Source organism: Otolemur garnettii, unplaced genomic scaffold, assembly GCF_000181295.1.
Source record: "Otolemur garnettii isolate 467f Iridium unplaced genomic scaffold, OtoGar3 scaffold00019, whole genome shotgun sequence".
Taxonomy (NCBI): domain Eukaryota; kingdom Metazoa; phylum Chordata; class Mammalia; order Primates; family Galagidae; genus Otolemur; species Otolemur garnettii.
Window position 1 is genome coordinate 6,293,927 of NW_003852414.1, and position 24,473 is coordinate 6,318,399.

General features: G+C 44.9%; 1 protein-coding gene across 1 annotated transcript in view; it reads left to right on the forward strand.

Annotated features, from left to right (window-relative positions):
• The first annotated feature begins 7,409 nt into the window (after positions 1-7,409).
• MAP3K8 (mitogen-activated protein kinase kinase kinase 8) overlaps positions 7,410-24,473 on the forward strand; it is a 28,072-nt gene continuing 11,008 nt past the window's right edge. The window contains exons 1-4 of the mRNA XM_023511476.1: positions 7,410-8,059; positions 11,768-12,126; positions 20,203-20,370; positions 23,507-23,797. Of these exons, the coding sequence (XP_023367244.1) occupies positions 7,459-8,059; positions 11,768-12,126; positions 20,203-20,370; positions 23,507-23,797 (1,419 nt within the window). The 5' untranslated portion in view covers positions 7,410-7,458. The remainder of the gene's footprint in view (positions 8,060-11,767; positions 12,127-20,202; positions 20,371-23,506; positions 23,798-24,473) is intronic.

Below are 24,473 nucleotides of genomic sequence, written 5' to 3' on the forward strand. Positions count from 1 at the left end.
ACACCCAAGGAGTCTAGAGCAGGTGATCACAGGTGGTCAGGTTACAGTTTGGTTGTATACATTGTAGGGAGACAGGAATTGCAGGTAAAATCATAAATCCATAAGTGGAAGGTGTACATTGGTTTGGCCCAAAGAGGCATCTCAGAGTTTAGGCTTACGGGTTATAGGTGGGTTTGAAGAGTCCTTGATTTGTAATTGATTTAAAGAAATAAAGCTTTATCTAAAGGCTTGAAATGCTTTCAGTTAAGACAAGGAAATCTGGGCAGCACCTGTGGCTCAGTGGGTATGGCACTGGCCCCATATACCAAGGGTGGCAGGTTCAAACCCGGCCCCGGCCAAATTGCAACAAAAAATAGCCAGGCGTTGTGGCAGGCACCTGTAGTCCCAGCTACTCAGGAGGCTGAGGCAAGAGAATCACCTACACCCAGGGGTTGGAGGTTGCTGTGAGCTGTGACGCCATGGCACTCTACCAAGGGCAATAAGATGAGACTCTGTCTCTTACAAAAAAAAAAAAAAAAAGGGAAAGAAAGAATAAAGACAAGAAAGTCTGTTAAAGGAAGACAAGCCACACTGTACAGCTTCAAATGATCTGTTAAGTAAGTTGATGACCTTCAGGTTATCTAACCTTTGCCCTGCATGGCTTTAGGTCCTACTGATAATTTAGTATCTTATTGTGGCAAAGACTCTGTTTGGTCAGTCTTCCCATTTCTGTTTTAACATGAATGCTGGTCAATGGTTGTATCTGGACTCCAACAGTGAGTGGGTATAAATATAAGGTGCCTCTGACCTCCTTTCCCTCAATGACTGGGAACTCAGTTTTAAGGTTCTTGGGAGGGTTTCTTTGCCCAAAGGGGGTTCATTCATTCTCGGGGGCGCACTTAGGATTTCATTTTAGTTCACATAGGGAACACCTCAAGAACAGGCCAGCAGTCCCAGCAGTATCTGGTCCCACCTCTGGAACTTCCACAGAGTCTCAGGGTGAGAGGGGGCAGGACCTCTCTTTGGGTTCCTGCAGAGCTACGGGGATTAAAGCAGGTCTACATTAAGGCTAAGCTAGTGTTCTATTTCTGAGGCTTCCTGCATTCAGCTTTCCCTCACATCCCTACCCCAGGAGATAGCTGAAATTTCTTCAGAGCCCCTCCCCTCACAGAGATCAAAGATTAAAATGTAAGACCTACCAACTTCCTGAAACTCATCTACATCTTGAGGAAGAGGCCCAGAGGTGAGCTTGGATAGGAAAGAGGCTTGGCAGGAAAGCAAGCTGGGGCATTTCACAATTGGCCGACAGCAGCCCTGTTTACCTCCAACGGGCACCAACAAACACCAGCTGTGCACAGAGATGCCTTTGCTACCAAAGGCAGAGCACGTGCCTGTGGGGGCAGGAAGTTGTTTGTTTAGCTTTAGGGTCAGAGAGATGTGAATTAGAACCTGGTTTGCCTGGACATCCTACTTAACCTCTTTAAACTCATGAAATCCCACATGAAATTGCAGAAAGCAGTACCCACCTCAAGACTGTCCTGACAGACAAGGAGAAAATCCATCTGAAGGGCTTAGCAGAGTGCCCGGGACACATTAAGTGCTCAAAATGCAATCACTATTGATGTTATGTTTGATATTGTCGAAGTGTATGATGGTGAGTCGTTCTTATAAAATTCATCAATCAAAGCATTTCAGACCAGGAGCAATAGAGACCAGGAATTTGAGATCAGCCTGGGCAAAGGGGTGGGATCTCGTCTCTACAAAAAATTAAAAAATTAGCCAGGTGTGGTGGCGTGTGGCTGTAGTCCTAGCTACTAGGGAGGCTAAGGCAGGAGGATTACTTGGGCCCAGGAGGTCAAGGTTGCAGTGAGCTGTGATGGTGCTACTTGCACTCCACCTGGGCCACAGAGCAAGACCCTGTCTCTAAAAGGAAAAAGAGCATTTGGATACTAAAGAAACATGATAACCATTAATCCACAGACTTAATTGAAAAAGGAAAGAAATCTCCTCTACCCTCACTAAAGAGATCGAATCTGTTGGCAGTTGCTTTCGGGACTAGAATATAACTGCTATGGTTTAAATGTGTCCCTCTCCAAAATTCAGGTGCTGCCAGTGTGATAGGATTAAGAGGTGGGGCCTTTAAGAGAAAATTAGGCCAGAAGGATACTTCTCTGATGAATGGGATTAAGGGTCTTTAAAAAGAGACTTCAGGCAGGGTTAGGCTCCCTAGCTCTTTGGCCTTCTGCTGTGTGAGGCTGCAGCATTCCTGCCCTCCTGACAAAAGGTATAGCAACAAGGCACCATCTGATGTGATGAGCAGTCTCACCAGACAACCAAACCTGCTGAACTTGTCAGTGCCTTGATCTTGAACTTCCCAGCCTCTAGAGCTGTGAGAAAATACACGATTCTCCAGTTTTGAGTATTTTGTCATAGGAGCACAAAACACACCAAGAAAGCAAAGGGCCAACAACAAGATTTGTTTAACTCGCTTGGTTAAAAACAAAGCATCACATGACGGCAAGCATGCCACACCCACACCCCTTTAAGTCTGTTGAAATAATCTCAGTAGTTTACCATGTTGCAAGTGAAGAAAGTCATTTCAAAGGAGGCCAAAAATTTATTTTCAAAGGGCATAACATTCTAGCGCTTTTTAAATGTATGCATTTATACGTGCATGTACAGAGTAAGGATGAGACTGTGTTTTTTTAACCAGTTCCTCCTACGGCCCAAGCAATATATTGACAACAGTTTACTCCCAACACAGGTAGTGCCCTTCCTAGGCAGCATTTGCTGGCACTGCATCATATATTAAGGGGGGAAGGGAAATGAGGTTAATACATAAAGGAGTGGCAGGAGGTGTATAAAATTACAGATGGGTAATCACTACAAATTTAACTGGGGCTACTTGATAATAGCATTTGGTCCCAAGCTTGGGGTCCCAAGCAGTTCAGTTACTCTCTGAAAGGAGGGTTTCAGAGAGTAGCCTTGCTGAACCTTCCCCCCCCCCCAAAAGTATGACACATGAAAACTCCTGCACAGACCCAAAGTCAGAGCCTTGTACAGTTCCCGGGAACAGTCCTAAGCTGTGTGCTCATTTTGGAAGGCCACAGTTAAGAAATGCATAAGGAGTTTCCATTTGGGAGGTGGAACAGAGAAACACTGAGCCATGGTTTCTGTTTTCCGAGTGTGGTTCATGAACCTCAGCCTGAGAGGAAGCATAACACTAAGTAACAGATTCCATACAGAATGGTGCAATTTAGGCAATTGGAGAGACCTAAATTTTACTTTCTGTACCTGAGAGTAGATGGTCTTCTTTCAGACACACTCTCAATTTATACACAGTCTTCAATATAAACAGCCATAGCTGAGTGAATTCAGGAATTCCCCTTCCTTTCCCAGGGCCGCGGGGGGACTTCTCTCTTCTTTCCCCACGTGAGGACTCCATCTCTTCCCTGGGCCCCATTTCCTTGTTCAGTCCCTCTTCCTACTTTGCACAGTGAGGGCTGAAGTTAGTGAGTACAGAAATGTTTCCAAAGGGGAGGAGAAAGCAGAAGAAAGAAGAGAGAAGACTGTCCCTTTCAACCTTGTCTGCACTCCTGCCCTGTAGTCCTAGAGTGGTTTCTAGGAGCTGAGGGCATAGCTTGGCACATGGATGTCCCAGGAACGCATGATAGATACTCACCCCCTTAGTCCTTAAGACAGGCCGGTGGGACCTGAGGCTCCAGGGCCTGTTGCCTTTGCAATCTCCTCTGAGATGTTTTAGAGGGCAGCTAGGGCAGAGTAGAATCTAATGATGTACCTTGGTCTGATGGGCGTCACTGATCCCCCCTAAGATGCTGGCTGAGTGAGGCTAAAGCAGATCCCCCAGTAACTGCAGAATGACCCTGCTTACCATCAGGGCATCCAGGACTAGAGGAGTGTGGACAAAACCTGATAAGTCAGTGGCAGGGCTGGGGCATGAGGTGGGGATGCTGGTTCTACACTGAGAAAGTCTGCCCTGCCTCTTCATCTCCGCTGGATACTGCATCGTTCTGGCTGCACCCTTAGTGGTACCCACACTAACTGCTCTAATGATGCCTGCATATCAAAGCTTTGTCACCCTGAAATCTTCATTATGAAAAAGTTCAGTTATTTTTGAAATCCACTCCTATTATTATAAGAAACTGACCTATGTCAATGAAAGAAAAAAAAGAGAGCTACTACATTTTTAAAGTCTGCCTTCAACTGCTTAAAATTTAAGATAATACATTTTATATTTATTATGGACATATCTATTTAGCTTCTTGTCTGAAGGTGATTATAAGTATGATTCCTTGGGAGACTGAGGCAAGAGTATTAATTGAGCCCGGGAGTCGAGGCTGCAGTGAGCTAGGATTGCACCACTGCACTCCAACCTGGGTGACAGAGCAAGACCCTGTCTCTAAAATGAAAAATTTTTAAGTGGGAAGAGATCATTGCTCCAGCATCTTAATTAGCAAATGTGCACATGAGGCCTGCAGGAAAGTATCCAGGCATTGTTAATACTACTTTTTATATTACATGGCTGAATACTTCCAGCCTTCCAGAAAGTATTGCAGTATTGCGTGTGTGTGTGTGTGTGTGTGTGTGTATAAAACTATCTCAACATAAAGCAATATAGAAAAAAAGTCATACTAATGAAATCAGGCTCAGGTGTCTCTTAAAAATATCCAATTTCAAGCTTTATTCACATTCAGTATTATTTTCCTTCTATAATTTGTACTTTATTATTATTTTAAAATAGAAACATATTTTGCACTGATATATAGCAGCTCCTAATTTATTCCAGTCTATAAAATTCCACATTTTGTGAGTATGCAAAGACTGGAAGCCAGTGCCCTATATTATATTGACTAGCATAGAACCCCATTTCTGGTTACAGGTATTCATGGGTCAGTTGGGATTTTCAAACTGCAGATTATCAAGTCACAGGGTTTTCCCTACTTGTGAGTGCAGAAAGCCTTTTCCAGGTGAACTGAACCAGCTGCACCCCCATCTGCACCCCCATCTGCATTTTGTCTGCAAAGAGCTTCTAAGAAAGTTGTTTTGTAATGAACTTCAGAGTGACTTCTAGAATACCTCCCTATGTTTCTGCACACTCTGGCTCAGCGGGCTTCTGATGGGCAGGCTTGAAACTCACCTCTCTAGCATGATAGATTGTTTTTGTAGGCCTATGTCAAAAAACGGTGGGGTGGGGAGGAATTCAAGGAGTCCAAAAACCTTCTAATTTCCAGTTGTTCTCTGGCTTTTGGTCTCTTAGGGGACTCCAACTTCAATCTTTGTTAGACTTGAAACACATTTTAAAGTAAAACTTCCTAGTTCACCCCAACGAACGGAATCTGCTATTGCGTAAGTCAGGAGCGGCCCAAGAGAGACCCTGCTAGATCAGCTATTTCACCAGCTGCCTAAAACTCAGCTATATATGGGAGACCTCTATGTAGGAAGTAAGGCTAATACTTAGTTCCCAGCAGATTGGGTGTGGTTATAATGAGCTCATTCAGGGGAGGGGGGCGTGGTGCCATGATTCTATTTTTAGAATGCTTATAAAGTTCATCCTTTGTTGCCTAAATACAACAAATACGGGAGCGACTTCTCACGTTACAATTAGAAATAACCACCTGCTAACCTAGTTTCCAGCGAAAAGGCCAAAGGGGTGCTTTGAAATACTTGGGTTTCAGCTGAGACTGTGATAACCCGGTTTAGCGGGTGCCAAATTCCAGTGGGTCGCGTGCGGACCAGCTGGGCTTCTCCCCAGCCCCGGCGCGGGCTGCTTCTGGGGAGTCAGTGCTGCGGGGTGGGTGGGAGCTGCATTCCCTCCCTCCAATACCAGAAGGGCCCAGCCTCCGCAAAGGAGGTGCTTGGGACCTCCTGGAGATTTCAAGGGGCTGGCAAATATCGCGCCTCATCTAAGTCAACAGCACTCACCTATCTCTCACGTTGAAAATGATTCAGGCAAAGCGCCGAGTGAGTCAGTGGCCCTTGCTGTTTTGTATTTGCCAACTGGACCCAGAGCGAGGGCCTTACTTGTCACCCGAGCTGGCCTAAGTCCTCTTGTAATGGTCTTATTCCTTCTCTGGGTGGGAATAGCAATTCACTTTCCGCAAAAGAACCGCGGAGAGTTCCAGAGCCAGGCGGAGGCGGTTTTGAAATTGCAGAAAGGGAAAGAACGCGCCTGGGTATTGGAGAGAGCAAAACGCGCACCCAGAGTCAGGCTGAGTTTGAATGTGGGCTCGGCCTGGGAAGCCCAACGAAGGTCCCCGTCAGTAAAACAGAGGGGATGTCTACCTGATGTAAGTTAGCTCTCATGCTCTGTCTGGGCTGTCTTGCAAAACGCCTGGCTCTTCCGAGGTGCTAGAAACGGGAGAGGAATGCGGGGAGGGGGCGGGGGTTGAGTTGCAATTACGCAGGTATTGAGAATGCCCCCCAGAGAGGATTTCGCGGGGTGGGGAGGGAGGTGCTTCTCCCTAGAACTCTCTTCCGGTTTCACCTGGAGCGAGCGCTTTCCACTCCAGAAGGAAAACCCCAGATTAGCGGATGGGGCTCAGGGTTAGGCGGAAGAGATCGGTAACAGGTACACTTGGTAATGAGGCGGGGTCACAAAATGCCCAGTTCCAATGAAGACCGTAAAGAAAAAAACCAGGTTCTGCTGGCAGAGTGCACAGGTCCCCTCCGGTGCTCAACCTCCAGGCTCCAGGCCCACCTGGCGCCAGCCTCTCCCACCCACATCTTTCAACCCGAGCCGGTGTGTGCGGATCACGGGTCACCGCGCTATTTGTGCAAGGACCTGAACCGAACTCTGGGCGGGCCGCGGCCGCGCTACCCGAAATTGGATGAATGGACGCGGTTCCGAGAAGCCGGAGCTGCCGGTGCTTCCCGTAGCTCAGCTGAGAGCACGCGGCGCCTCTGTCCCCCCCCGGGAGTAGGGCCCAAGGACAAAGTTCTCGCAGACGCCCTGGAACGTGCTATCCCCGCCAGAGCCTGGGACACCAGAGTAAGGCCGGAGGGAGGGAGCAGACTAGGATACATGATCTTCCCACGGGACCGGGCAAGGGCACGGTCACCGTTTCCAACTCCGCCATTAGTACGTTCTCCGTCACCAGTTCCGGGGGGGAAACTCATCGGTGTCCCAGACCCTCGACTGCGGCTGTGGCTGCTGTCCTGCACCCCAGTCCGCCCGCCCCCCGCCCACGCCGTGCGGGTCCAGACTCTCGCACCCTCCCGGCGCAACGCTCGGCTCCTCCCGGTCCCGCCTTCTCCGCCTGGCACCCCGAGAGCAACTGGGGGAGGGCGGAATTTCCCAGTGGGGGGGGGGGCTCCGGCTTCCCCTGCCACTGGCCAGTCTCTTTCTGTTTACGGAGAGAAAGGGGAAATGGAAAAGGCGGGGAGGCGGCGGCTGGCCTCGGCTGCGCCGCCCCTGGGCTGGCTCAGACGCCGTGAGTCAGGGGCCGACCAGGGCGGTCTATGCGCGCGGGCGGCCCGGGGCTCACTTGTCTGCTCGGCTACGGAGGACACGCCACGCTCTGGGGCCTGTCGCCCTGGCTCCCGCTCCTGCCGCCGCCGGACTCCGGTGGCTCGGCGCGCCCGGCTCCCGAGGGCCAGCCACCAGCTGCGCTCCGAGTCGTCGGGGGGTCGCTGCTGGAGCTCTCGGCCTGCGGGGCAACGCGGAGGCCACAGGTAACCCAGAGTTTCAGGGGTCGGGAGTATCTTTCGGATCGTGCGCCACATGGATGCCCTGGGGGTTCCCACCCAGAACTGGAGGGTGCCCCTAGCAGAGGGGAGAACTCCCGGGCCAAGGGAGGTGGGGGCGTGCCTGGGGCCAGCGCAGTGGTGCTCGTGTCGGTCGCGCTGGTAGCTGGCTGCAGCCGGGCACAGCTGGAAAGCACCTTGCGCAAGGGTCTCACGGGTTGCAGACTCCTCCTTCTTCCTTGTACTTCCCGGATCCCCAGCGCCCGGGCAGTGTCAGTCTGGGCAGTGCGCGGGTCAGCAGGGACCCACTGCTGCTGTCACCGGGCGTCCCGCCGCAGACGCCACGGGACGGCTGCATTCTCGCTGCCGAGCCTCGGTGAGTGCAGCTTGGAGGCTGGAAAGACCCGCCCAAACGATAGGTGCTTTTATAACATTGGAGCCTTTAAGGTTCCCTTGGCTTTGGGGGCCGGGAGGGAGTTGGGCTGTGGATTGCTGGAGCAGAGAGCCTTTGAATAGTTGAAAGTTAATGTCATGTTTATAACCCGGACTCTATTCTGTGATTAAAGGGTGATCATAGCAGAACACGAAAAGGGGACTTTTGGTCGAAGAGAGATTTTTTTTTTTGCAGTGATAATGTGATGTTGAGATTCCGGAACGTTTCTAACTCTGGGTAGAGAATTAAGATTAGAAAGAAATATAGAACCCCCAGGGATTGTCCCTAAGGTTAACAGGGGGAGGCCGCTAACTGTCTTTACTTGAAATGTTGCAATGTGGTCTGTTTCGCTTTGGGGAGGGATAAAAGTCAGCTTGCTCTTGATAAAAACAGGGGGAGACACGCTAAAGCAGCTTCTCACACCTGAGTCGCATTTGCCAAGTTAAGGTATAACAATCCAACTCTCTGGATGGACTGAGGTTTGTGTGCATTTTCTTTTCCGGGAGATGGCCTTTGGGGACTTTGTCTGGTACTGAGAATTAAATAATTGAGGCATCTAAAGATATTGAAGCAGAATGGCAACGCTTCCGTGTGGCTGCCATGCATCATACATGGGCTTTTTGAGACCAAAAATATAACAAGAGTTGTGTCCTGAGAGTTAATATACTATGTTGGAAAAAAAAAATCTTTTAAATGGGCAGTAACGAGAGGTATAAGCATCCTTTGGTCAGCTGAAGTGTAAGCCTGTGCTATGAAGCCGCTTCCATACACCAGGGAACACTCAAATCTCATGTAGCCAAAAGTATTCAGTTCATGTTTAGGATTAGAATTATCTTGTGATTTTATTACTGGTTTCTGAAATAATTTGAGGTAAACAATTTTGACTGATTTGCACATCTATTTCTAAAATTGGTGTCATTTTCTGTTCTGTTAGACAGCCAGCGGCCTCCCCCTGTTAACTTTAGGGACAATCCCTGGGGGTTCTATATTTGCTTTATTGCTAAATAAGAATACCTTCTTCACCAGCCTCACTTTTTCTGTATAGGTACGGGTCATGGATCACTTAGACACCATTAGCATGCTGTCTCCTTAATTAAGACCCCGGATAGTGCTCCAGCTTTCTGTAGGAGCATTTAGCAGGCAGATTGGTCAGGGAGGTTGCCGGGGAGAACAGATTGGTGTGATAGGAGCCCAGTGTTGCTAAGGAATTAATGTGGGCCCTGAGGAAAGTGTTAGTGTCAAACACTCCTCCACCTCCCCTGTTGTTGTTCTTCCCTCCCTTCCCTCTTTCCCAGCAACTGGCAGTTTAGGGGTGTGTGTGTGTGTGTGTGTGTGTGCGTGTGCACATGCGCCTGCTCTTAGATTCTACATATAAATGCTTTGAGACTTTCTGCAGAATTTAAAAACCCAAATCAGTCTTTCTGTCTGAATCAGCTTTGTAAATTTGAACTGTGCGGACTATTTCCCTCTCTTTGAGTCATGTTAGTACCAGGACCTTTATTTTCTGTGAAGTCATCCATTTGATAAATAACCTGGATCCGTTCAGCCAGTGGGCTCCCAAAGTGGGCTGCTTTTAACTTCTGTTTTCCCCGTAAGTTTTACAAGCAGAAACTGCCACTAACTAGCTCAGTGAAACCAGAGTCAAAGGTTCCTCCATTAACCTAAGAAGTTCCTTTCCTAACTCAAGACACCAAGAACCCAAATCACAATCTCCTTGAAAGATGTGTGAGATCTCTCTGTGGGGAGCTGCAGCTCCCACTGTAGATTTAAGGGTGGTGATAACAGTCATCAAAGCATTTCATAGGTTTCTGCCTCCCTCGACTCTTTGTATCTTATTTTAGATACAATCTTTAAGTTTGCTGTGAAGCAGGAGGCGGGGAATAGGTAGCCACATCCCATTTGCAGATAAGAAAAGAGGCTAATTCAGTATATGCAAAACCAGGGATCTGACTCAGTACTTCTCCCTTTCCTGCACATAAACCAACTGCAAATGACACAGCTTATTCACTGTGCACCAGACACTGCCCCAGGCACTGTGCTTGAACTAGTCTGATCCTCAGGACCACCCCGAGAACACCTCCGTTTCAGAGACAAGGACATTGAGGTATAGAGAGGTTACTTGCTCAACATCATGCAGCCAGTGAATGAGGAGGCTGAGATTTGATTCCAATCTTGAGACTAGAGGAATGTTGAAGTGCAGGATGGATGCTAGACTGTTTTGCTCAGAAGCAATTTGCACATCAGCAAATGACCATCTAGTAAGTTAGTGATGGAACTACATGGCATGGTTCTTTGCCAAGTGAATTTGACTCTGAGGGGGAAGGCTGGGTCTTGCGTGCAGGTGGTCCTGTGGTCGGACATTTCCTGGAACTCTGAGCCCAAGCTCCAACTTGATCAGAGGTGTGTGGCTTTAGCGCTGAGTTTTGCGTGTGTTCAAGGCTTGTGATTTTAAGGACCTAAAATAGCTTTGTGGAGAGAGGCCGTGCTTTCAGGAGTACAAGGGTTTACGTAGATAAGCTGTGCTTCAGAATTCTCTTACATCTCTTAGATGTTTTATATTTTCTGCTCTGGAACGGAGTTGTTCTAAAGCCCTGAGTGGCACTTTTTATTTTTTGCATTACTTTCTTTCTCTCACCTACAGGTCCCCAAGTGTGGCATAGAGACTTGGTTTGCATGTAAGAACTGAAGTGTAGTTTTTGCTAATATATTCAGTGGTCCTACCCACATCTTGCTTACGGCATATTCGGCTCTCTTGCTCTTTTTCTACTACTCACAGCTTCTAGAGCAGAGGTTCTCAACCTGTGGGTCGCCACCCCTTTTTAACAATGAAAATACATGGCGGCATTAGGAAGGTGGAGAACTACTATTCTAGAGAATCATTTGTATATAGATATTAATCTTCTGGCCCTTCAAGATGTTAGTTTATACTATTAAAGAATTTTGGTCTCAGGAGGGGACAGCTGAATCATAGGTTAAATCATACTTGTCAGTGGCCGAACTGGGATCTGAGGCTCTCTGGCTTCCTCCCAATGAGCTGTTTAACTCATTTACATCACAATTATTCGTGACACTTGATCCGGAACCACTTGAACTCCTGTGCCCCTCCTCCTCATCGTAATTGCTTAGATTGAAACCCCTTTTGCGTGTTTTCTGTCTTTCAGAGCTTGAATTTTATTTGCCAGATTAGCTCTGGAATTTAGTAAAGTGGTTCTTTTTCTCTTAAAGTCACCAAAGACCAAGAAAGCCAGAGTGATTCTTGCAGAGAACAGCTGGGTTGTGCAAGGTTGAAAGCGGTGAAGAGTCAGAAGCCCGAGCTCTTCGCAGATTCCTGAGCTGGTCTTTCTTCCTATTTGTGTTTAGTGAAAGTTTGTTTTCAGAGGCTGTAGCTGGTGCCACCACTCTGTGAGTAAGAGCAAGCTCTCTGCGACTCAGATTTCCCCTCTGCAAAGTGAGCTGGACTGAAGGTTATCTCAGGTCCCTTTCAACTCTGCACTGTCAACTTGAATTCACACACACAGTTAACACAGAGCCCTCATTTCCTACCTCCAGGGGGGGCAGAAACCTAGCCTGAATCCTTGTATGTCAGTTTCCCATTGGTCTTGAAAGCCAATACAAACATCCTAAACTAAGCATTTGTGTTTTCTTTTGTAGACTCTGCAGAAATTGCAACAGTGATGGAGTACATGAGCACTGGCAGTGACAATAAAGAAGAAATTGATTTACTGCTTAATCATCTCAACATGTCCGATGTGATAGACATTATGGAAAATCTTTATGCAAGTGAAGAGCCAGCAGTTTACGAACCTGGTCTGATGACCTTATGTCAAGACAGTAACCAAAATGAGGAGCGGTCGGAGTCTCTGCTGCTTAGTGGCCAAGAGGTGCCTTGCTTGTCATCGGTCAGATACGGAACCGTGGAGGATTTGCTTGCCTTTGCAAACCATATATCCAATACTGCAAAGCATTTTTATGGACACCGACCACAAGAATCTGGGATTTTATTAAATATGGTATGTTTTTCCTGCCCAACTGAGTGCTAGGTGCCCAGCTTTACTAACTCAGCTTCATTTAATGCAGAATGGCATTTGAACTTGGTTTAGATTGGCTGCCAGGTATGAGGTTAAAACACATAATTATCCGTAAGAATCACCTCCATGTTAAAGATACAAAGTCCTCATCAAAAGTTCCATTCAAAGAATTCTGCCAGTAGTAGTTCTATAAATAGGTAATTAAGAGAAATGTATTTTATTTACTTATTTTAAAAAAATTTGTTTTAATTTTTATTGTTTTAAGATAGAGTCTTACTTTGTCACCCTTGGTAGAGTGTTGTGGCATCACAGCTCACAGCAACCTCAAATTCTTGGGCTCAAGTAATTCTTTTGCTTCAGCTTCCTGAATAGCTGGGACTACAGGTGCCCATCACAATGCCCGGCTATTTTTTTTTAGAGATGAAGTTTTACTCTGGCTCAGGCTGATCTTGAACTCATGAGTTCAGGAGATCCACCCACTCCTCTGCCTCCCAGAGTGCTAGGATTACAGGCATGAGCCACTGTGCCCAGCCTTGAGAAATGTATTTTAATAATTCCCTTAAAAGCTCATTCATCAGTTGTGCAGAAGAGAAAGGCTTAATGAAAATACTTCATCTGAGAGGGGAATAAACACTTTGTCTCTAATTAATGTTCATGAATTATTTGTTCTTTTCTTGTTGCATCTTGAAATGTCCTAACATTAATGCTGGCTATTATAAAGTTCTTTAAAAAATGCAGTTTGTAGGGAGTAAATAGCTATCCACAAATTCTCTCTCTTTAATTGGCAAGGTATGAATGACAAATGAACATTTGCTTAGTCATCCCAAGTATGCAAATAATCCAAAACATTGTGGCAACACTTAGTTGCCACAATAGTAGATCAGGTGATGTTTTTAGGTGTGTCTGCAATTCGGTCAGATTTTAGTATGTCATAGGTGAATACAGGAGCTAGGTAAAGGCAGTCTAATTTTTTTTTTTTTTTTTTTTTGAGGTAGAGTCTCACTATATCACCCTTAGTAGAGTGCTGTGGTGTCACAGCTCATAGCAACCTCAAACTCCAGGGCCCAAGTGATTCTCCTGCCCCAGTCCCCCAAGTAGCTGGGACTACAGGCACCCACCACAATGCCCAGCCATTGTTTTGGCTGTAGTTGTCATTGTTGTTTGGAAGGCCCAGGCTGGGTTTGAACCCGCCAGCTCCAGTGAATGTGGCTGGTGCCCTAGCTGCTGCGCTACAGGTGCAGAGCTGGTAATCTAATTTTTTTTTTAAGAAGAACGCTTGCAAAAGAGTAAGTGGTAGGTTACAAAATGTATTTATGGATGAAAGTGACACCCTTTTCTTCAGTATCATGTATCTGAAGGGCAAAATGGCTACTATTGAAACTCAGGGTTAAATGAGTAAAGAGTTGAAACACAGTACTTGATTATGTTTTGTTTCTGCATACCACATTCTTTTAATTAGAAACAACACAGTAATGTAGGTCAGCTATGTGGTGAATTGTTTTGGTAGAAGCCAGTTGCCTTCAACTATAGCTCGGTATGAAACAAGATTACCTTTTGTATTGTTGTGTGATCTGCTCTGGTATGGATAGGCCAGGCTGTATTTAATAGTTGCCTAAGTACTTCACATGCAGAATATTACTTCCTTTTATAAATGGGAAATAGTAATTTGAATAAGGAGCAAATTTTGGTTGTCTTAGCTAAAGGGTAGCTGGAAAAGGCTGGTTCAAAGTAATGTATGTGTCTACAGTGAGAAATGTAATTTTACATTCCTCTCATTTTCTACATAATTTATTTGTTTGATTGAGTATCTGACGTGAAAAATTACCAAAGAAACAAATGATTGTTACTTGTGAATATTTATTTAAGGATATTTGGCCAATCCCGTGGAGTTGATGAGACGTGGGCTGTAGAACCACGCTGACGATGTATAGTATAGAGGATTGAACATCATATAACAGTCACCAGTTTCAGAGCTCATCTGAGGACTTGCTGAGAACAAGACAATTTCCTGGCAAGCCTTGAAATCTCTTGTGACTTGGAAGGCAAGCCACCAAATCACTCAGTAATCCCAGAGGAGTTAAGATCAGTCCTGTAGTAGTAAGGCTGAGTACAGAAAGAAATTCCGGGCAATTATAAGAAATACAAAGAAATAGCTTCTTGCAGTTTTTAAGAAATAGGATCAGAAAAGCTAATGAAGAAAGAGAGAGAAACGAAGGGCCACCTGTGGCTCAAGGAGTAGGGCGCCAGCTGCCTATACCGGAGGTGGTGGGTTCAAAACCGGTCCCAGCCAAAAACTGCAAAAAAAAAAAAAAAAGAAAAAAAGAAAAAAAAAGGTAGAGGAAATTTTATCAGCAAAGGGTAAGAGTAAATGTTGTCATTACTCTCCACAAAGCCTATGGTCTGTAAATGAACATGAACAAGTGTAGAATTAAGGAGAAAATTTAAGAATAAGATATATCATAAGATCAGGGCTCTTGAAAATGTAAAAAAAATTTTACTTTAAAATCATCAGGAATATAAAATATAAAACAAGAAAACTAAAAAACGATGGAATAAGAGGAGGGCCTTACAATCCCCAGGAAGATAGACCTGGCGTCTCTAGGCAAATCAACCTAGTGGTCGATGGCTCTAAGGTGCCTGGGCATGCGGCTCAGCTCTAGGGTTGACTTTCCTGTCACTGACATTGAAGAGCAGACACATCCCTACAACCTCTAGTAACCCATCATAGCATAAATTATGGCCGAGGAATTGGGATTGTCATCTGTAATCATAGCCAATCTGAGACAAGACGGTGAAGGAGGCAAGGCTTGCTTTTGACTTCTGTTTCTCCTCAGTGATGCTCTTGGGACCATCGTCCTGGGCTCAAGACCTTTCTCTTCCCATCATCCTCCACCTGCTGCCCTAAAACACGTAACTTTTCTGGGTTTCATTAGTCCCTGTCTGTCTCTTGCCTTTGGATATAACAGTTGATGATCCCAGACAGATTGATTCCAAGGTAAAATCCATTTGTACAATGTATCTATACGAGGAGGAAAACCTTTCATTGGAGTGTCCACCGGCTCATTTGATAGCACATTTACAGCATATCAAGTCATTTTCCAGGTGCTCGTGACACAGTGGTGGACAGTCTGTGCCTTGGTGAGCTTACTGCCTGGTGCATGTGGGAGGGAAGTGGAAGACAATTATAGGCTGGACAAGTGGCTTACACCTGTAATCCTAGCACTCCGGGAGGCCCAGGTGGAAAGATTCCTTGAGCTGAGAAGTTCAAGACCACCCTGATCAAAAGCCAGGCCAGTTTCTACTAAAAATAGAAAAATTAGTTGGCTGTCATGGAGGGCACTTGTAGTCCCAGCTACTCGGGAAGCTGAGACCGAAGGATTGCTTGAACCCAAGAGTTTGAGGTTGCGGTGAGCTAGGGTGACACCATGGTGCTCTAGCCTAGATAACAGAGTGTGACTCTGTCTCATGAAAGAAAGGTAGGAAGGAAGGAAGGAAGGAAGAGAAAAAAAAGAAGAAAAGGCAATTGTAATTCAGCCTGCTACTATTGCTTTGAGGATGCTGAGGACTGCATCGTACAGCCAACAGCATGGGTAGAAGGAAGGGAGGATGTCAGCACAGGCCTCCAGGAAGGGTTTGATGCCTAAGCTGAGGTGTGAAACATTGACTTGGACTCAGCCAGATGAAATAAGGAGCGTTCCAAAGGAAGAGAACAGCGTGTGCTGGGGCCTGGAGGCATAGAGACCTGTTGTGTTCAGGCGGCCAACAGCCACAACACCATAGAGTTAATTAGACAGGGTGGAGAACCAGGAGTTACAAAAATATCCTGAAGCAGAGGGATGGTGGATGGAAGTGTTTGTGTGTGTGAGTGTATGTTATTTCCCTAAAAGTAACGTTTGTTAAAGATCCTGCTGTCATCCAGCAAGGGGGCTGGGGAGGGGCAGAGAAACTTTAGGAGGAATGGCCTTGTGTAAGCGTGCTACAAGCAATTTATAATCTGTGCCATTTCATGACCTGATCTGGGGATGAATAAGCTAAACTTGGTTCCTAACGCTCAACTCTTCAGTGGTTTTATGGAGAACTGAAAGCCCCTTGAAGGATTTACTCAACAGCGGTGGGTGTGAGATGCTGAAGATTTGTTTTGGGGGGTTAGTCACGGAGTCATGGATTCTCCACCATCTTCTTTTAAGGTTGAAAAAAACCCTCAAAGATACTTGAGGCCAACCCTCTGTCTGCTACTCCATTCACCCCATTCATCTTGTCCAGTAACTGGTGGAGGAGTTTGGTTTCTGCTTGAGAGTCTGGGATCAGGAGCTCATCACATACTGGAGCATTGAGTTCCAAACTGGTTCAATTCTGATCCTACGAAAATTCCTCCTTATATGGAACTAAAATCCATCTCTGACCTACTTTTTTGGCTATAAAAATGGTGTATCTAATGAAAAGAGATGAAGAATGCAGGCTGTGGCTGGAAGTGCCTGCCTTGGTATGTGGCTCACTCTGAAATGGATTAGCTGTGTCATGTTAGGCTGGTTATTTCTCTCCTGTTGGCCTCAGTTTACTCTTCAATGAAATGGGTCATATTTGTTTCCAACAACCACCTTACTCTGTAGGGTGGGAAACAAAAAGTAAACACATTTGCAGTGTGTGCCCTGCTCACACAAGTGTTTAATGAATATGAGCCATTGTGTAGTTGTTGTTGTATACAAGTGTTCTTTCTTTTCATTACAACAGTCCTTCCAATATTTTTTTTTAAATTGCATGTTCCCTAGATCTTCTCTCTCCATTCACGAACATTTCTAACCATGGCTGCTACTCCTCATGCGTTGCGATCATTCCTCAGCCCGGTGGTAGAGCCCTCTGAACTCAAGCCTGTAGCAGTGGCTGTCTGCAAGCCCAGAATTTGAATGGGGATACATTCGTTGTGACTAGCAGAGCAGGAAAGAGCTAGCTTTGCATTTGTTCTGGATAGTATGTATATGTTAATGGTACCCTGGATCACATCTGTTTGGTAGCAGGTCTCTTGCGGAATTTATCCTTACTAATATCTAAGAATTTTTCTTCATGGCTGCTCCTGGGCCCCATTTAGTACAGATGACAGTGCTCTGGGTGAGGAAATAGGAAGTGTGTTTATAATATTTGCATTTAAAGATGACTTTGGTTAAGTTGAAAAAATGGCAGATACGAACATAGAATCCCCTAGATTGTTTGCTAGGGCTCCTACAAAGAAGAAGAGGAGGAAGGAGAAGGAGATAGAGAAAGAAGAATCTCAAATCCAAATAGGAATGGTCTGTGGCTAAAGGAAGAACCAGGGACTTTGCAGAACTGCAAGCCATCAGGAGTGGCCCATCACACTGGAAGTTCAGGTCCTATCAAAGGAGCCATGGAAAAATCATGGGGCATTCAGAGGAGGGTCCCCAGAATGCAAAGTTGTACAGCGGGGGGGAGGCAACTTGCAGAATTTCATCTAAATAGGTAAACATATAAACACCTGGGTTATAGTAACCTTGCTTTTAATACTGGGTTTTCATCCTAGCTTGACTTTAATTGTAGCCTAACAGAAGATAAAAGGCTCTTATCCCAGGACTAGGAGCTCTGGGGTCAGACACACCTGAGTTCGAATCCTAGCTCTGACACCAACCAGCAAGTTACTTAACCTCTTGTGTCAGTTTCTTTGTCTATGAAATGGAGATAAGCATAATACTTAGCTCTGGAGGTTTGTTGTACGTTTCGATAAGATGACGTATTAAGATTCTGAACACAGTGTGGTGATTAGCTTTCAACATATGGCCACTATTATTAACCTTGGTCCTCTTGGATAGAGTAGGAGCATACTGGGTCAAGTGGGGTTGTAACAAATTTAGGTTGGGTAAAACTTTGGTGAAAGAGATGTAAACACCGAGACAGTTAACAAGATCGTGTGCTGAAGTTGGGTCTATAAATCTTTACTACCAAGAAAGGGGTAGAAAACTAGAGTGATTATTGAGTGTCATGAGAAAGATTCTGTCCCAACATGAACAGGGACCAAATTCACTACTCCTTCAGCTGCTGCAAAAGAGGCCTCCAGCCATCAGAGGTGACACACTTTTTGAAAGAAGGTTGTATTTCAAACAAAGCAAAACTGGGATCTGTATTTATTCATGTTCTCTCTGGGTCCCACACTGCAGAAGCACTCTGTAAATATTTAATTGTTAAACTGAGTGACTTCACATTTCTAAGCACTGAAGTTATTCTCTGCTTCATTCCCTGACTAATACTGAACACATCTGTTCGTGAGATGTGTGGCTAAAATTAGCCGTGAGCTGAATGAATGGGCCTTACGGTTGCTAGAACTATTCCCGTAGCCACAGCCCAAGTGAGGAGTTTCGTGCCTCTGCACGGGAATCAGGAGTTCATTCTTTTCCCGTGTGGTGGATCTGGGAATTTGTCACATTCCCCTGCAGCTTCTTCTGTACTTGAAATAAATCAAGTTCTCCACTCCTTCATCCAGGCTGGAGTGCAGTGGTGTCATCACAGCTCACTGTAACCTCAAACTCCTGGGCTCAAGGGAATCTCTGGTCTCAGTCTCCTAAGTAGCTGGGACTATAGTCACATGCCACCATACCTGGCTATTTATTTACTTATTTATTTTTGGCAGAAATGAGTCTCAACTGTGTTGCTAGTCTTTTTTTTTTTTTTTGAGGCAGAGTGTCACTCAGTAACCCTTGGTACAGTCCTGTGGCATCTTAGCTCACAGCAACCTCAAACTCCTGGGTTCAGTGATCCTCTTGCCTCAGCCTCCCAAGTAGCTGGGACTATAGGAACCCGCCACAATCCCACCCCTATTTTTTAGAGACAGGGTCTCACTCTGGCTTAGGCTGGTCTCACCTGTGAGCTCAGGCAGTCCACCCTCCCTGGCCTCCCAAGTGCTGGGATTACAGGCGTCAGCCACCTTGCCCAGCCTGTGTTGCTAGTCTTAAATTCCTGACCTTAATTTATCCCCCTCCCAAACTCATCTTCCCTACGTGCTGGGATTACAGGCATGAGCCACCAAGCTTGCCCCTTTGATAGTTTTATAATTTCTGAATTCATAATCTGAAGTTGTACTAATCACAATTAGGAAAAGCTGATATTCCTGAGATTTTTTATCCCTTGAAAGAAGACTTTAGACAGTCTGTAGGCACATATTTCAGATTATATTTTCTGTGGACTCCCGTATTAATTTGTTGTAAACTTAATTATATATATTTTACCTTTTAATTTTTTCTCTCCTTAAAAATCAAGGTGTGCTTTATATACAGTAAAATACACAGATCTTAAGTGTGCAATTTGATGAGTTTTCACAGATGCATACACCCCTATAATCCATATTGCTATTAGAATGTAGCAGATCTCTTATTTTGAGTTGACTGGTTTTGAACCTCTAAGTGTCTTCTTGCTTGTGAACTCTTGGAGGTCAAGGTCGCCTGTCTCATGTTCATGGCAGGCTCCTCCACCATGCACAGCGCCTGGCTCCTGTTATGCACGCAATGGATATTAGATGAGAAACAATTCTGCCTTTACTTTATTTACATAGCATTGTCAACTCATAGGTCTGGCATAACACATTGTTTTCCAAAATCTTTCGTGATCCTTGGTTAATTTCCATGCTCTCTCTGGATGCATCATAGGTGAGTAACAGCTATGCAGACTGACAGGTTAGCACATTTTAATAGAAGCAAGTCAACCAGCAGGCACGGTTTGTATTTATGCAATCTTTATTTTCAGCCCTTTGGTCGCTGTAGTCATGCTCCCTTAGATAAATAGTTTTTAAAGTTCTATTTGGCAATGAATTACTCATGAGTAGATGGAAATGCGATCAGGTCTGCCCAGGGATGTGTGTATCTGTTACATACTTTCTCTGACTTGCTCAAGGTCTAAATATAGTCTCCGTACCATGTTACAATTATGCAGTGACATGAATTTCAAGCGCCGTGTATAAAAATGTTTCTAAAACAACCGGTTTCCAAATAGAGGGGAGGGTTTTAGAAAAAGCTCACTTCACTGAAATTCTGACCCTCTTGCGTTTTTATTTTGTCATAGGTCATCACTCCCCAGAATGGGCGCTACCAAATAGACTCTGATGTTCTCCTGATCCCTTGGAAACTGACCTACAGGAATATTGGCTCCGATTTCATTCCTCGAGGGGCCTTTGGAAAAGTATACTTAGCGCAAGATATAAAGACCAAGAAAAGGATGGCTTGTAAGCTGGTATGTGTTCTCTAACCAGGCAACCTGCACCGCGTTTTTCCATTCTGATTTGTGTGTGTTGGTTCATCTCCGTTAACCAAAGGTCCTCACCCTTCAACGGGATCTTATCTGAGGGTGCTTTGCCCCAAAGCATTTGTTTCTCTGGATTTGTATGGTACCTGGGGGCCATTCAGCTCCTAAATCTCTACTTTAAAAGGAGCGTGGTTGACTTTAATCCAGAGGATTAAAAGGAAAGTGCTTATATAGCACTGACTTGGAATGTGGAGGGGAGTGATCCTGTAATGTAAGAGCAAATTCCACTCACTGGGGAAGGGGGCCTGGCAGAGAAGCTGGAACTGGGAAGGAGGACAGCTTCTTAGGGCTGCAGATTGAAAGAGCTGAACTGAAATAACACCAATTATCAAAAAGAGCCCATTCTTTCTTAGTAAACAATAACTCCTGAGGTGCTGCCACTTTGGAAAACTGTGTCTACCTGCACTGAGCCTTTATACACCCTGTGACCCAAAAGTTCGCCTCCTGCACATGTACACAACAGAGGCATGGCTACGTGGTCACCCAAAACTAGAAGCCGTGGACTTACATACTGGCATGTTCATGTCAGCACTATTTGTAACTTGAAAATTCCCAGATGCTAGAATAGGATGTATTTACCCAGTAGAATATCGGATACGTGATTTCCAGCTAGAATAGTGTAGGTGAATCTTATAACCCTTACATTGTTGATCCAGAGCAGTCAGACACAAAATAAGACCTATTGTATGAGAGTCCTTTTATGTAAAGGATGAAAACAGGCAAAGCGAATTATTTGTCCATTCAGTTGATAATTCATTGAGTTTGACACCCTCATTATATTTTTATGTATGTCTATTTTTCTTTAATTCAATTTGTTTGTTTATTTATTTATTTATTTTTTGAGATAGAGTCTCACTCTTTCACCCTGGGTAAAGTCCAGTGGCGGCATCATAGCTCGCAGCAACCTCGTTCTCTTGGGCTCATGTGATCTTCTTGCCTCAGCCTTTCCAATAGCTGGGACTACAGGCACCCACCACGAAGCCCAGCTAGTGTTTCTACTTTCTTTTTTTTGAGACAGAGTCTTAAGCTGTCACCCTGGGTAGAGTGCTGTGGCATCACAGCTCATAGCAACCTCCAGACTCTCGGGCTTAAGCGATTCTCTTGCCTCAGCCTCCCAAGTAGCTGGGACTATAGGCGCCTGCTACAACTTCAAGCAATTTTTTGTTGTTGTTGAAATTGTCATTGTTGTTTTAGCTGGCCCAGGCTGGGTCCGAACCCACCAGCCTTGGTCCGAACCCACCAGCCTTGGTGTATATGGCTGGCACCCTACCCACTGAGCTACAGGGGCTGCAAAGTGTTTTTACTTTTTTAGTAGAGATAGGGTTTTGCTCTTGTTCAGGTTGGTCTCAAACTCCTGAGCTTAAGCAATCTACCTGCCTTAGCCTCCCAGAGTGCTAAGATTACAGGTGTGAGCCACCACGCCCTGCCTTTAATTAAATCTATTAAAAGAACAACCAACTAAAATACACCCACTTTCCACTTAACAAAAATAAGAAATAATTGCTGAATAGGATGTCTCATTCTTTCATCATAATTAAAAGACCAACAATATGTCAGCCTCACTTATTCTTTCATAAAGATTTGCCTGAGTATCTGTTCTTATAAGGGAAGATACAAGGAGAGTTGTAGGAAACCTTTTGAAGCTGATATTTAGCAGGGGTGTCCAACTTGTGCCTGTGGTCCACTTGTGGATTTTTGGAGGACTGTTTCTCTCATCTGTGGTGTCAGATATCTTGAAAACTATACGTGAACAGTTTTGCTCACCAGCTACCATTAGTGCTTGTGTATTTCATGTGTAGTCTGAGACAACTCTAATGCTTCTGATTTTCAGCAGAGGGGGGCAAACAAAAGGGTAGAATCCCTGATCTAGAAGATATGTGTTCAAATTGTTTAAAAAATATCTGGGGACATTGTGCAAAGATTCAGAACCACAGTGTCCTGTTTTTCAGTCTCATCCCCCAGAGCCAGAGAACATAGCTTGGTGGGTTTGTTTTCCTTGTCCTGTATTCAATTTTTTTCTTAAAAGAAGAAAATCAGGCTCGGCGCCTGTGGCTCAAGTGGCTAAGGTGCCAGCCACTTATACCTAAGGTGGCAGGTTCGAATCCAGCCCAATCCAGTTCCAATCTGCCAAAACAACAATGACGGCTGCAACCAAAAAATAGCCAGGCATTGTGGCAGGCGCCTGTGGTCCCAGCTACTTGGGAGGCTGAGGCAGGAGACTCGCTTGAGCCCAGGAGTTAGAGGTTGCTGTGAGCTATGATGCCACAGCACTCTACCCAGGGGGACAGCTTGAGGCTCTGTCTCAAAAAAAAAGAAAGAAAAGAAAATTATATAGGTGTCAAAACCCTCAAACACATTCAAAAGGATGGAGGCTGAAGAATAAGATTCCCTGGCCTTGAGGCAACTACCGTAAATGGGTTCTTATGTATTTATCACAGACATTTCTTTGCAAATGTGTGTGTTCAGTTTGAAAAGTTTTTACAAATGGAAACACAAAACGTGTACTTCTGCAGCCTGCTCTTCTCACCTCGCGCTATATTTTGGAGACCTCTCCAAGTTTGCTGGTCCTGAAAGTGCGACTTCTGTCTTTATTAATAACTGTCTGGGTTTTCGGGGAATGAAGGGCTTACAGGTGCTTATTTTAAGTGCATTGCTAAAGCATGAACTGTGGGGCCAGAGACGTCATCTTGTCTCACAACACGTTAAAATTTTCAAAATACGCCCCCAAATCTAGGTGCTTTGGAAATTTTGTGTCTAATAGGCGGGACATTCCTCCTCTTTTGATTCATTCATGATTTTAAAATTTTGGCTGGATTTCTAGATTCTAAATAAAAATGATACTTCACTGTGTATTTTCTAAAATTTTGTTGTTCTGAATTTTTTACCTATGGCTGATATCATAGGAAGGTAGGTCTGAGATGAACATTATTAGAATTTGGGAGGTCCAGTTTCATACAGGTCATAGTATCCTGGAGGGCGTTTATTTGCCTTCTGGTTTGTGTGTTGAGCTAGGTCATCTGTTTTTAAGATTACTTAGATTCTTATTCATATTTTTGTGTTGTAGATCCCAGTAGATCAATTCAAGCCATCTGATGTAGAAATCCAGGCTTGCTTCCGTCACGAAAACATCGCTGAATTATACGGTGCGGTCCTCTGGGGTGAAACTGTCCATCTCTTTATGGAAGCAGGCGAGGGGGGGTCTGTTTTGGAGAAACTGGAGAGCTGTGGACCAATGAGAGAATTTGAAATTATTTGGGTGACAAAGCATGTTCTCAAAGGACTGGATTTTCTACACTCAAAGAAAGTGATTCACCATGACATTAAACGTGAGTATCTTTGGATAGATCCCTTTTTGGCTTAAAGAGACTGGTCAGGCAGAACACAATGGGCTCCTCCCTGCAACCTGCAGACCCTCGGGGGCAGAGAGGAGAGTTCCCTTAGAGCACCGTCCAGCTTCCCTCTCTGAAATGCAACCTGAGACATGTCATTTATGCAAACCTTCAAAGTCGGCTTTCTGGAAGTCAGATACAGTGAAGACATAGGCAAGAAACCTACTGTGACCTTTAATAGCTAGGGCTAAATTGGACTAGTGCAACTTTTACTGGGAGAAAAAAAAAATGGATATTTTATTTTAACGTTTTAGTAAAGCAGCTTCATTATAGTACGCTTATATCTTAGAATTTAAAACTCAGGCCCTTGGAGCATTGTTAATGGATATGATCATTTATACCCACATTGACTAAATCCTTGACAAATGTGGAGTGATTTTCTTTTTCTTTCTTTTTTTTCTTTTTGCAGTTTATTTTCTGGGAGGGCAGGGCTGGGCTCGAACCCACCACTCTCGGCATATGGGGCTGGCGCCCTACTCCTTGAGCCACGGGCACTGCCCAATGTGGAGTGATTTCTTCTAAACTCTCACCAAAATTCATCCTCCTCTTTTGATTATAACACGCCCCTCTCACGAGGGAAAGAATTTTAATCTTTTCTGATTTGAGATTCATTATTGTTTTGGATGATTTTTTTTTTTTTTT